This window comes from Trichosurus vulpecula, chromosome 2 (genome assembly GCF_011100635.1).
Source record: "Trichosurus vulpecula isolate mTriVul1 chromosome 2, mTriVul1.pri, whole genome shotgun sequence".
Lineage (NCBI taxonomy): Eukaryota > Metazoa > Chordata > Mammalia > Diprotodontia > Phalangeridae > Trichosurus > Trichosurus vulpecula.
The window spans coordinates 106,081,209-106,094,801 of NC_050574.1; the positions used below are offsets into that span (position 1 = coordinate 106,081,209).

Genomic DNA, 13,593 nt, shown 5'->3' on the forward strand with positions numbered 1-13,593 from the left:
TGAATTCCCAATTGCTCTCCAAAATGGTTGGATCAGTTCACAATTCCACTAACAAGGAATTAGTATCCCAATTTTTCCACAGTCCCTCCAACATTCATCATTTTCCTCTTCAATCATTTTAGTCGATCTGATAAGAGTAAAATGATACCTCATGGTTGTTTTAATTTGCATTTATCTAATCAATAATGATTTAGACCATTTTTTCATATGACTATAAATTGTTTGGATTTCTTCATTTAAAAACTTCATATTCACATCCTTTGGCCATTTGTCAACTGGAGAATGATTTATATTACTATGAATTTTTGAAAGTTTTTTATATATTTGAGATATGAGACCTTTATCTGAGAAACTGTCCATAAAATTTTTCCCCAATTTTCTGTTTTCCTTCTGATCTTGGCTACTTTTGTTTTACCCCATTGATCTCTATCTCTTATTCATTCAGAAGTTGTTCACCTATCCACAAGTCTGACAAATGATACGTTCTATGTTCTTCAAATTTTCTTGTAATATCTCTCTTTATACCTAAGTCATGTATTGATTTTGATCTTATCTTAGTAAATTGTGTAAGTTATTGGTCTATGCTCAGTTTATGTCATACTGCTTTTCAATTTTCCCAACAATTTTTACAAAATAATGAATTAGTATCCCAGAATCTCAATTCTTTACGTTTGCCAAATACAGGGTTACTATAATCATTTACTACTGTGTATTATATGTCTACTCTGTTCCATTAATCTACCTTTCTATTTTTTAGCCAGTATCAGATAGTACTACTAAACCTCCTTTTACATATTTTTTCATCATTTCTTTTGACATTCTTGACTTTTTGTTCTTCCAAATGAACTGTTATTATTCTTTCTAATTCAGTAAAATAACTTTTTGGTAATTTAATTGGGATTGCACTGAATATGTAAAATTGTCATTTTTATTATATTGGCCCTGACTACTCATGAAAATTAATATTTCTCCAATTATTTAAATCTGATTTCATTTGCATAAAAAGTTTTTTATAATTTTGTTTATATAGTTTCTGGGTTTGTTTGGGCAGATGTACTCTCAGGTATTTTATACGGTCTATAGAGTTATTTCAAATGAGCTACCTCTTACTATCTCTTCTTGCAAGTGATATATAGGAATACTGATGATTTATGTGGATTTACTTTCTATCCTGCTACTTTTCTAAAATTATTGTTTCAATTAACTTTTTTAGTTGAGTCTTTGGGATTTTCCAAGTATATCATCATATTGTCTGCAAAAAGAGATAATTTTATTATCTCATTCTCCATTAGTATATATAAAGAACCAATGTCACCTCCATTCCATGATAAGTTACCAGAGTAGTAGTAGTCTGTAGAATAAGATATTGTGAACTATTACTATGAAAATCCAGATTTGTATTAGTACTTAAAAATATTTTTGCAAAATGTACAAGCTTACTTTCTTTTTTGAAGAAAAAGATTAAATTACACCATCAGTATCTGTTATAGGTTGACCCAAATTCTTAGGGTTTCTATGATCAATTTAAGATTCCCTACTTTTATTAGGCCCACATATGTACCAATTATGGTTTGTTTGGAATACCATAAAGTTTCCTTAGATACCATTCTTGTGAATTCACCTATGATATATTTCAAACTTTAATAACAACAACAATAAAATCTTTCCTGGTTAAAGAATGATGGGCAGCTCGTCATTATCAAATGAAATAATATATGTAAAGTTTCTTGGAAACCATAAAAGACTACATAAATGGCAGCTATTATTAATTTCGTGGTTATTTAACTGTTTCAGTTGTGTCTGACTCTCCATGACACCATTTGTGGTTTTCTTGGCAAAAACACTAGAAGTGGTTTGCCATTTCATTCTCCAGCTTATTTTACAGATGACGAAACTGAGGCAAACAGGATTAAGTGACTTGCCCAAGGTCACATAGCTAGTTTATGAGGCTAGATTTGAAGTCATGAAGATGAGTCTTTTTGATTCCTGGCCTGGCATTCTATATGCTGAGCCACCGAGCTTCCCTTTACTGTTATTATTACAGAAGTCAAAACAGTTCATCATCTAGTTAAAATGCTTGGGAAACTTAAAATTGATGGAGGCATATATACCCTACCATCGATAAACTCCAAGTATACAGAACCCTACTGGGTCAAAAAGAAGAGAAAACCATCTATATTATCAATATTTCATATTATGAGAAAGATCTGCTTACAATGTTAGCAGGGAGGACATGAACTAATATGTAGTGAATTTGAGCCCATAGAACAGCAAGGAGCACATTTATGTTGCCAATTTTTCCAACTATTGTTCTCCAAACGGTTTTAAGTTCACATGTAAATTATTCCAAGGGTTAATATGCCACATTTTAAGTTCAATACTAGCCACCGACGGATTTGCTGCTTATAACATCATTTTCTCAGCCACAGTATATGCGGATTAACATTCCAATTGTCTCCTTTAAAAAAACTTAATAAATCATATTCCTTTTTTTGATCCTCCTGAACTATAATCATGCTGGACTTCAAGGGGATAACCATTCTCCAGGAGCTAGCATCCTACATGGCTGCCAGGATGGAACTTTCATCACTTTAAAATGGTACATGAAATCTGTTGCTGAAGGGTAGCTCTACCATACTATAGAACTAGAAAAATACTCAGTTACTATATTAATTATATAATTCATTACCTTGCCCTTTCCCTATCTTTGGAGAATATATATATATATATAAGTTGATCTGGGCTCATATGCAGAGCACTGCATAGAAAACCAAATGCCTACTCACAGAGGCCTACAATTTGAAATACATAAAGAGATCTTCTCTTCTCTTATAGAAAACCATGGGGGCTTTCCATTCAAAAATTTACAAATCTATTCATACTCCAGACTGAGAAGCAAGACATATAAAAAAACCAGCAACAACATTTTGGTGATTTCTTTAAAAATGTAAACTTAAAAAAGAGAGTCAGATCTGTTAAGAAAACCACCTAAAAATTTAAAAATTTTAGCAGGTGGTACCACCTGTGCCAGACTAATTCCAGCCAAAACAATCTCCTTCACAGAGGACTGTGCTTGAGAGGAAGGGCGGGAAGTGTACTAAGCATATAAGGGAAAAGGGTAATGTGTGCCAGGGGACGCAGACAGCTCTCTCAGTATGTAGCAACTGTGGGCAATCTTCCATTATCCCATCCCCTTAAAAAAATTTAACAACTTTGCAACTCCAAAGTCACATTCCAGGATACCAGATATGCACAGCTGTATGTATATAACTACTTATCCAAAGTCACATTCCAGGTACTCTATTTAGGGTGGGGTTGTAATGGGACTAAATGAATTACATATTTTTCTCTCTCTTGCTGACTTCTCTTTTTTCTCTCTCATGTCTTCCACTGATTTTAAATAAGCTAACACGAACACCATGAATTAAAGATCTTCTAAAAGTACATTCAAAAAGACTAACGTGCTTGTTGTTGTCCATTAGTGTCTAGCTTTGCAAATCACATGTAAAGAAATGATAATCCTTAACATGTGAGAATTGTATTTTTCATTTTTCTCTAATCTAATATTGTGTTATGTGATCTCCATTCACAATTACCACTGGTCATTTTTTATAGACTTACTTTTAAGCAGTAAGATATGCAGTTATCTTCATAGTGCTTGCAACATCTATGCCTTGGTCCATGCTTGCATCTAAAATTGAATCCAAAAAATACAAACTGATTAGATAAAGGTCCCAAGACCACAACACCATCAATTTAGAGCTAGAATGGACCCCTGACACCTAATCCCCTTATTTGACAAATGAGTAACTTGGAGACTCATAAAGACTGAGTAACTTGCCCAAAGTCATAAAGGCAATAAATAACAGTCAGGATTTGAACCCAGTTCATGTGATTCTAAATTCAGTGCTATTTCCACTATGCTACACTGATTTCTAATGCCAGTATCCAAATCTATTAAAGAAAAGAAGTAAAAACCGTCTACTAGGCCATTTATAAGATGTACATATAAAAAGATGAGTTAATTAAAATTAATTTTTTAAAATCAGTTTAGTGCAGCATAAAAGGAAGACACTTGACTGCAAAAGCTAAGGCCCCTTTGTATTTGTTCTACAATATATAAAATAACAACCTGATTTCATTTTCGCAAAATTAGCTTAAATAAACTTTTATTCGAATTAAATTTTACAAGTTCCTCAAGAGCAAAAATTTATCTTTCATGGTTGTACCTCCAGCACTTGGGCCTTCAGAATATTTACTGAATTCAAACCACACCAGGCTCTAAGTTTGTTTCATCATCCTGGCAGCAATAAATTATAATGGCAAAACAGTATTTCAGTGTTTATCTGTTTCATGTCATCTGCTTCATCTTACTAAAATTATTGATTACTAATTGTTTTATTTGTGTCACCAAAACATATCCATTTCTACTAACAAATCAGGACATTCAAAAAGGATTTATACATTTACTTTGGTTTGGTTTATGTTGAGCACTCTGTGTGTGTGTGTGTGTGTGTATACACATACACACATATGTATTTATATGTATGTGTGTATGTGTATGTGTGTATGTATGTATGTATGTAATATGTATGTAATGTCTCCAGAGCACAAGGGCAAAACCAGATTAAAATATAATTGGGAAATGTTAAAATAAATAAAAATACAACACAACATGGATAATTCGGTCTTCTAAGTCAATATGCCTCTGGGATCCTTTACTATTTGAGTCTGACACCACTGATGTAAGGTATTGTTTTTCTAAATGGGTCATATCTCACTTTTCTACATGTGTGTTATGTCTAAAGCTTAACTATGGATAGAAATGAGCTTTTTTAGGAGTAAGATAACACAATCTCCAAAGAATCAAAATTATGGATGACTCAGCAACAGAGAAATGCATGGGGGTGGGGTTAGGGAGACAAGCAGGCTGCAGTATAAAAACACTAATAAATGTGAAAGAATTCATAAAAGAACATATATTTATATCTAGAAATAAAGACACCTCTCTCTCTCTCTCTCTCTGCCCCCCTCCTCACCCCCGCCCCATAGTATTGAAAAAGTAGGTGGTCTAACCATAACAAGGGAAAAGAGACACAAAATAAAAGTGCTCCACTGGTAACCACAAAATGTCCAAAGCTGAAGAAGGGCCTAGAACTTGGTTAGCTCCTCTGTGGGAGGATCAATAGGAAAATATGGACAAAAGCTGCAAAGAATATGGCATGGATAGATTATCACCTGAAACAATGGAGAGAGTACCTACATAAATAAAATCATGAAAACACAGAGATGGATAGCTTCAGAATGGCAGCACCTGAAATGTGCTGGTTTTGACTATCTAATAGTCTTTCTTTCACATAGAAAGAAAGAAGGTAACTGCTTGAGGACAAAAAAGATTCTAATTTTTTAATGCTTTAAATTAAACAAGTCTGCATATCTTTGTGTGAAAAAGTAGAAAATATTGTTTATCCTTTTTGGAGTATTTCGATGTTTTTATTATTTGAAGCATACAGAAGGAGAAATGACTGTGGGTTTTTCTTTTTAACCATAAAACACCGTATGTGCCAGAATCACTGTAAGGTAATTTCATACAGGTTCTACAAACAATGTTGCCAAGTATTTGTGGTTTATATGAAGTAAATTATATAATTTACATACCCAGTAAAATATTTTGGGAGTTTTGAATTATGTATTGTAAAGTGTACTGGGCATAAATCATCTATGAGGTCAGTTCATGTAGCAAAAATCATAATGAAAATATGCTCATGTTACAGGCATTTATATTTAATTACATTTGAAAGGAAACATATGGAAGAGAAACTTGATATAGTATTAGCATTAAACATTCAATATTTTCGTAAATGCAGGAATAGATCATTTGGGAATTCTAAAGGAGGGTGGTTATCTGTGGCTGATTTTCAAGTCATTTCACTTTCAAGTGTTTAGCAGAATTATGCTAGAGGACCTACTATTCAAGTCTCATTTTAATTACGCAGTATGTTAGTTGCAGGGGTACTTAATCACAGTAGACTCAAAGAACTTACATAAGAATGTCTATTTTGAATATAAGTTCCACGCATCAATTAGTTAAGTTTTCATCTTATTGGCTTTTTTTTGGGTGGGGGGTGAGCTGGGTAGGGAGATAGTTTACATTCCCAAATAACTGACCTTTATAACCTCTTTTAGACTAGTAAGTTGGCAGTATTGATGCACATAAACCTCTTCCTGTTTGTGAAAATAATTTTCTGGGAAAACTTTCTGGTCCTGGATTTCTCTCATCTTATTCACAAAATGATATGGAAAGTCCTTTTCTCAATTTAGCCCAACAAGTATATTGAAGCTTACACACCACTTTTCATTAGAAAGGGGAGAGCAATGAAGGCAATGGTTCACATTCACCATAACATTTACGTCATCAGCATGATATGAAAGATTGGGTAATATGGAGTTGTGGAGAGATTAGGGTAGAGGCCAAGAGAAGGACAAAATCAAAGAAAGAGACCTCCCACAGCCACAAGGTATCATTTGCAAAGACTTCTCCTCACAATTTCCTTAGAGCTCTTGGACTCTACTGGCCGGTGATACTTTGAGTCTGCTGTTAACTTGATACTTGATACTGACCAGACCAATTGGTCATTTAACCATTCCTTATCCTCATACTAAAACTGCTCGCCGTGACTTGGACAGTCTCATTTTCTCATTTTTTCCTGCCATTCTCTTATTCTGTTATTGTTCTTACATTGTCATCCCTCGTTGACTTTTTTTGGGTCCTTTTTTTTTGTTTTAGAACAATTTTCCCACTCTCTGATGGTGTATGATACTACTTTAAAATTTGAGTGTTTCCACTGCTTCCACCTGCCTTTTTTTTTTTTTTTTTTTTTTTTTTTTTTTTTTTTTTTAACACAAGTGAATACCTCTTCAGATCTTTCATTTGACTGGTCAGTTAGACAAGCCATAATATTTCTGTCCTTATCTTTGTAGCTTTGTGTTTTCTCTGTCACCTGCTCTCACCCTCTTACCACAGATTACTATGCTAAGATGAGGTATTTTTTCTTGTTGGATGTTCAAGGTCTCCTCTGCATGGGCCTCCCTCATTTCCCACGTACATCTATTCCATTCAACTCAAATGACTACTGCTAATACTCTTTTTATTTGCAGATATCCTAAAGTTTATCTTTGTCATCCATATTCCTAAAGAGCAACATTGGTTTTTTCTTCTTTCACTAAAAATCAAGATTTCTTGTTTCACTTCCAAAGACCTGAACATTGTCTTCCTTACAGAGTAATCTTCATTAATTAAGACTGACTTCTAGCTGTTCTTTGTCTTCTTCAGTCACTAAAAAGTTCTGATTGTTTTGTTCCCTCCTATGCTGGAATATTCAATTAAAGTACATCCATCTTTTTCTTGCAATATACTATCCCAGATTCTAGTAAACTCACCTAGTTTTTAAATGGCAAAATATTTCAGTTTTCAAGCTAATATGTTCTGAATTTGTGTATTATTCCATAAAAGTTTTCATTTATGCCAGAGATTATAAATCTTTTTGCATACCATTACAAAAATTTTCCTCTTATAAGTTTCTATGCATTTTGAATGATACATACATAATTCTTATTATTTCAATGGAAAACAAAAATAATCCAACACTGGTCTTATATATAAAAAAGTGACAGATATGCTAGGTTGTTAGGATAAAGAGTTAAAATATTTTTAAAAGAACTCACACTGAATCCACAAGTTTCCTGGCTAGAGTAATTATGTTCATTCTTCTTGATTTCTCCTCATGCTTCTCTCTCTTTTGTTCGACTTTTGCATATGCTGCCTCTGGTGAATATGAATGTGTGGGAATTTCTTCCTTCCCCACAATGAATCTAAAGAAAAAGACACAACATGTGGCATTTCTCACTTTTCAAAAAGATATGGGAATTTTACTTAGATGCAAATAAATTTCAGACACAACTCCTGCCATTTAAAATAGCATTTTCATGATTTACACATTTGATTTTCTATACAAATTTTCTATAGAAATACTGAACAAATTCATTATTTGAGAAAAAAGACACAGACAAAGTATAATACAAAGGGCACTGGATTTAGAGGCAGAAAACCTGGGCTAGAATCCCACAAAACAGCTATCTGACCCTGGGTAAATCATTGAAGCTCTCCTGTACTCAACTTCCTCATCTGTTAAATGAGGGTCCATTCAAATGTTCCCTAGTCTCTCTTACAAGGCTCTTCGAAAAAAATCAAATGAATAGTGTACATGAAAGAATTTTGTAAGTGAATATTTTAGAGGGAATTTTAAATTTATTTTTCATATTTTATTATTTAATGTTTTAGTTTTCAACATTGATTTCCAAAGATTTTGAGTTACAAAATTTCTCCCCATTTCTACCCTCCCCGCCACTGCAAGATGGCATATGTTCTGATTACCCTGTTCCCCAGTTAGCCCTCCCTTCTGTCATCCCACTCCGCGCCATCCCCTTTCCCCTCACTTTCGTGTAGGGCAAGATAGATTTCTATGCCCCATTCCCTATGTATCATATTACCCAGTTGCATGCAAAAACAACTTTTTTTTGAGCAAATGCTTTTAAAACTTTGAGTTCCAAATTCTCTTCCCTCTTCCCTTCCCACCCACTCTCCCTAAGAAGGCAAGCAATTCAACATAGGCCACACATGTATCATTATGCAAAACACTTCCACAATAATCATGTTGTAAAAGACTAACTATATTTCCCTCCATCCTATCCTTTCCCCCTTTATTCAATTTTCTCCCTTGACACTGTCCCTTTTCAGGCATTTGCTTTTGATTACCTCCTCCCCCTATCTTCCCTTCCTTCTGTCATTCTCCCTTTTTTATCCCCTTCCCCCTACTTTCCTGTGTAAAATACTCAATTGAGTGTGTATGTTATTCCCTCAAGTCAAATCTGAGAGCAAGATTCACTCATTCCCTTTCACCTGTCCCCTCTTCCCTTCCAACAGAATTTCTTTTTCTTGCCACTTTTATGTGAGATAATTTACCCCATTCTATCTCTATCTTTCTCCCTCTCTCAGTATATTCTTCTCTCACCCCTTAATTTTATTCTATTTTTCCAGATATCGTCCCTTCATATTCAACTCATCCTGCGCCCTCTGTCTGTCTGTCTGTCTATTCTTTTCAACTACCCTATCTATCTATCTATCTATCTATCTATCTATCTATCTATTCCTTTCAACTACCCTAATACTGAGAAAAGTCTCATGAATTACACACATCATCTTTCCATGTAGGAAAGAAACAGTTCAACTTTAGTAAGTCCCTTATGATTTCTCTTTCTTGTTTACCTTTTCATGCTTCTCTTAATTCTTGTATTTGAAAGTCAAATTTTCTATTCAGCTCTGGTCTTTTCATTGAGAAAGCTTGAAAGTCCTCTATTTTATTGAAAATCCATATTTTGCCTTGGAGCATGATACTCAGTTTTGCTGGGTAGGTGATTCTTGGTTTCAATCCTAGCTCCTTTGACCTCCAGAATATCATTCCAAGCCCTTTGATCCCTTAATGTAAAAGCTGCTAGATCTTGTATTATCCTGATTGTGTTTCCTCAATACTCAAATTGTTTCTTTCTGGTTGCTTGCAATATCTTCTCCTTGACCTGGAAAGTCTGAAATTTGGCTAAAATATTCCTAGGAGTTTTCTTTTGGGGATCTTTTTCAAGAGGCAACTGGTGGATTCTTTCAATTTCCATTTTACCCTGTGGTTCTAGAATATCAGGGCAGTTTTCCTTAATAATTTTTTGAAAGATGATATCTAGGCTCTTTTTTTGATCATGGCTTTCAGGTAGTCTAATAATTTTTAAATTATCTCTCCTGGATCTATTCTCCAGATCAGTGGGTTTTCCAATGAGATATTTCATATTGTCTTCCATTTTTTCATTCTTTTGGTTCTGTTTCATAATTTCTTGATTTCTCACAAAGTCACTAGCTTCCACTTGCTTCATTCTAATTTTTAAGGTGGTATTTTCTTCAGTGGTCTTTTGGACCTCCTTTTCCATTTGGCTAATTCCGCTTTTCAAGGCATTCTTCTCCTCATTGGCTTTTTGGAGCTCTTTTGCCATTTGGGTTAGTCTATTTTTTAAGGTGTTATTTTCTTCAGCATTTTTTCGGGTCTCCTTTAGCAAGTCGTTGACTTATTTTTCATGGTTGCATCACTCTCATTTCTCTTCCCAATTTTTCCTCTACTTCTCTTACTTGCTTTTCCAAATCCTTTCTGAGCTCTTCCATGGCCTGAGGCCAGTTCATGTTTTTCTTGGAGACTTCTGATATAGGCTCCTTAACTTTGTTGACTTCTTCTGGCTGTACGTGTTGATCTTCTTTGTCACCAAAAAAAAGATTCAATAATCTGCATCCTTTTTCGCTGCCTGTTCATATTCCCAGCCAACTGCTTGACCCTTGAGCTTTTTGTCAGGGTATGACTGCTTGTAGAGTAGAGAGTACTTTGTCTCAAGCTTGAGGGGCTGTGCTGCTGTTTTCAGAGCTACTTCTACTTCACTGTCACCACAAGCTCTGCCACAGCAGCGCTCCTCCCCCAAGAACCACCAACCAGGACCACAACCTAGATCCACGCAGGGCAAAGGAAGAAAACCTGCCTCTCTGCCAGCAAAGCGTTCCTTGAACTCCTGCTCTGATCTGCCACATGATTCCTCCCACTGTGTAAGCCAGGGACTCAAGTAGCTGCCATACCTGGAGCTCTGGAAGCAGCTGCAGGAACTTCCTGCTGCTGCTGCCATAGCTGCAGCACCACCTGCGCTGGCCCCGGGGCTGGAGCCGGACTGCTCTTGCCCTGATCCTGCAGTTTTGCAACTAACCTGCTCTATTGTCTTTGGCATTTGTGGGTTGACAAGTCTGGCAACTGCCACAGCTCAATGATTCATGTCCCCTCAGGCCTGCTCCGCCTGACTCCCAGTCTGGTTCATCCTGGCATGGCCCACACTGGGCTGGGCTCTGCTCCCAGCACGATACAACAGACCCTTGCCAGCCACCATCCAGGCTGTCCTGGGCTGCAGACCTGCTTCCCTCTGCTATGTGGGTTCTGCAGCTCTAAGAATCTGTTCAGAGCCATTTTTTACAAGTGTTTGGAGGGATTTGGGGGAGAGCTTAAGTGAGGCCCTGCTTTCCAGCCGCCATCTTGGCTCTGCCTGGCGGAATTTTAAATTTTAAAGGAAAATGTAAATCTATGTTATTAGCTTTCAATTTTCTTATTGAAAATGTCAAAAATATCTATCATAATTTAACAGAAACAGCCATTGTTATTCAATTCAGCAAACACTCGTTAAGCATAGTGCTTAGAGTCTAGTAGAGGCAATACGCAAACACATTCATATATGAAACACAGAAAATTATAGCTTTCAATACAATATATATATGTAGGAGTATAAGACAAAATATTACATGAGGTATGGGGTAGGAGAGAAGAAGATTATCTATGAAATGACTTTACATTTAAGTATTCAGCATTTAAAGTCATTAAATATCTTAAAGTACTCCTAGCAGAAACAGGTGTATTAACTCTGTTCTACTGGTCAATTGCAGTAATTATCTTTTGCCTGAATCCTGCTTAGTACATTTGGAGAGGTTCTCCATTTCCTGCCCTAAGTTACCATATAACATTCCCTTAGGCTCTAAAGCAGCTGCATTGCAGCAGTGGGTCATGTGTACACACATATAGAAAGGAAAAACTAACATACAACAGGAAAAAAGGGAACAAAAAGCCTGCAGTTAATTCTCATATAATTTTCAATGAATTTCCTTTTTGTTTTCAATTCCATTCATCTGACTGCTTCTTGGGGAAAAAAAAACCAATTCAGAGGAGGTACCATTCTACTTCAGACTACTCCTACAGTTAAAGAAATGTTATAATCATTCAACACTAAGACCTTTAATAAAAAGATGGCTTGTGAACATTTAGAAAAGGAAAATGGTGATAACTAAGAGTCAGCATGCACTCATTCAAAACAGGTGGTGGCACATCTACCTTATTTTAACAGCTATTAGATTAGAATTAATTGTATAGCTGTGTTTCCTTATGGACAAGATAGAGAGATGTGGTCTATTCAGAACTGGTTCAATAATAAGACTTACAAAGTTGTGACTGATGCATTGATGTCAACCCTGGAGAATGGAATCTGTCTACTCCAGTCTCAACTCCACGCCCACCCATTCCTGCTCCCTCTCAATGCTCTCAAGGAGCTCGAAGTCTAATGGGAAAGATAACATGCAAATAACTATGTACAAACAAGCTATATACAAAATAAACTGAAGATGATCAACTTATCACTTACAGAAAGTGTAAAGAGATCTAAGAGCACAAAGGGTATGAGCACTTCACCCCGACTCTTAGAGTTACACCACTCTTGCAGTTTTCAGATATATACTGGTATAGAAGACAGAGTCCTAGAATCAGAGTCACATAACCCAAATGAGAGCTCCTCTTACTAGTTTTTTGATCTTGGAGAAGTCATTAGCAGAAGAGAATCGAAAACTTTTAGAGATGAAAGTGACCTAAGAAATTGTCTACTTTTATGCTCACCTTAATGAGAGCTCTCAAGACTCAAGGAACCAGAGACAGTAGAAGTTCTACACCAAAGGGACTAACATCCCTTAGAGATCTGGAGCAGATCCATTAGAAATTCCAAGTATCATTCCACTATATTTAAGGTCTATAGACTCAGATACCAAGAATCAAGTATTTGCTGCACATATAGAGACATATTTTCTAGGTGTACCCTATCCTCTGCCAAGAGTCGTGGTTATAAGGTTAGTGATGAGGGTGAGTTTAGTATAGCATTAGGGACCTAAATATCAAGGCATTTATTAAGCCAAACCATTAGACTAAACTGTCCCTTCCATTTCCTGCCTCCATTTCCTAGTTCCTCAATATCTGGAACAAGCTGTTGCCCCATTCTTTCACAATCATGTGGTAATAAATGACTCCATGAAGATGGGCATGTAATCAATTGGCTCTTCCCTTATTCTCTGTCAATTCCCACCTCCTCCTTCTTTGCCTCTGTGGGACATAAATGCCATCTAAGGAGATGAAAACTGTTAGGCTGTGAGGCTGACGGTCACTATTCATCTTAGCCATATTCTTCTATAATCACAGAATCACGGGATCATATACTTAGATCTGGAAGACCTTGGAGATCAACTGGTCCAACCTATTCATTGTACAATTGGAGGAAACAGGCTCAGGTGAAGTGACTTGCCCAAGTCTCACATACATAGTAAGTGGCAGAGCCAGAATATGAACCTAAGTCTTCTACTACTAAATCCAGTGCTCCTTTCACTATACCACACTGCCTACACTCTGCATCCTCCTCCACCTCCCCTGCACCTTGTGGAATCCTTGTTCTTTTGGCAACTAAATCCCTTTCATTTCATATTCTTTTTCATCTTTGGTACTCCCAGCAACCTGGCTCCCTCTGTAAGATACTAGATCTCCAGTGACCTATCCGGTATGGGTATTTCTTCTGTTATATTCCTGACATACTAGGCTAGGAAGAATAGGCATACTAACACTTCTAGACCCTCCCTTTACTACCATTATTAAATAACTT

General features: G+C 36.0%; 1 protein-coding gene across 1 annotated transcript in view; it reads right to left on the reverse strand.

The window, feature by feature from the left end:
* Window positions 1-13,593, reverse strand: part of TMEM135 (transmembrane protein 135) — a 347,914-nt gene that overhangs the window by 28,025 nt on the left and 306,296 nt on the right. The window contains exons 8-9 of the mRNA XM_036747191.1: window positions 7,726-7,872; window positions 3,622-3,691 (exon numbers count right to left, since the gene is read on the reverse strand). Of these exons, the coding sequence (XP_036603086.1) occupies window positions 3,622-3,691; window positions 7,726-7,872 (217 nt within the window). The remainder of the gene's footprint in view (window positions 1-3,621; window positions 3,692-7,725; window positions 7,873-13,593) is intronic.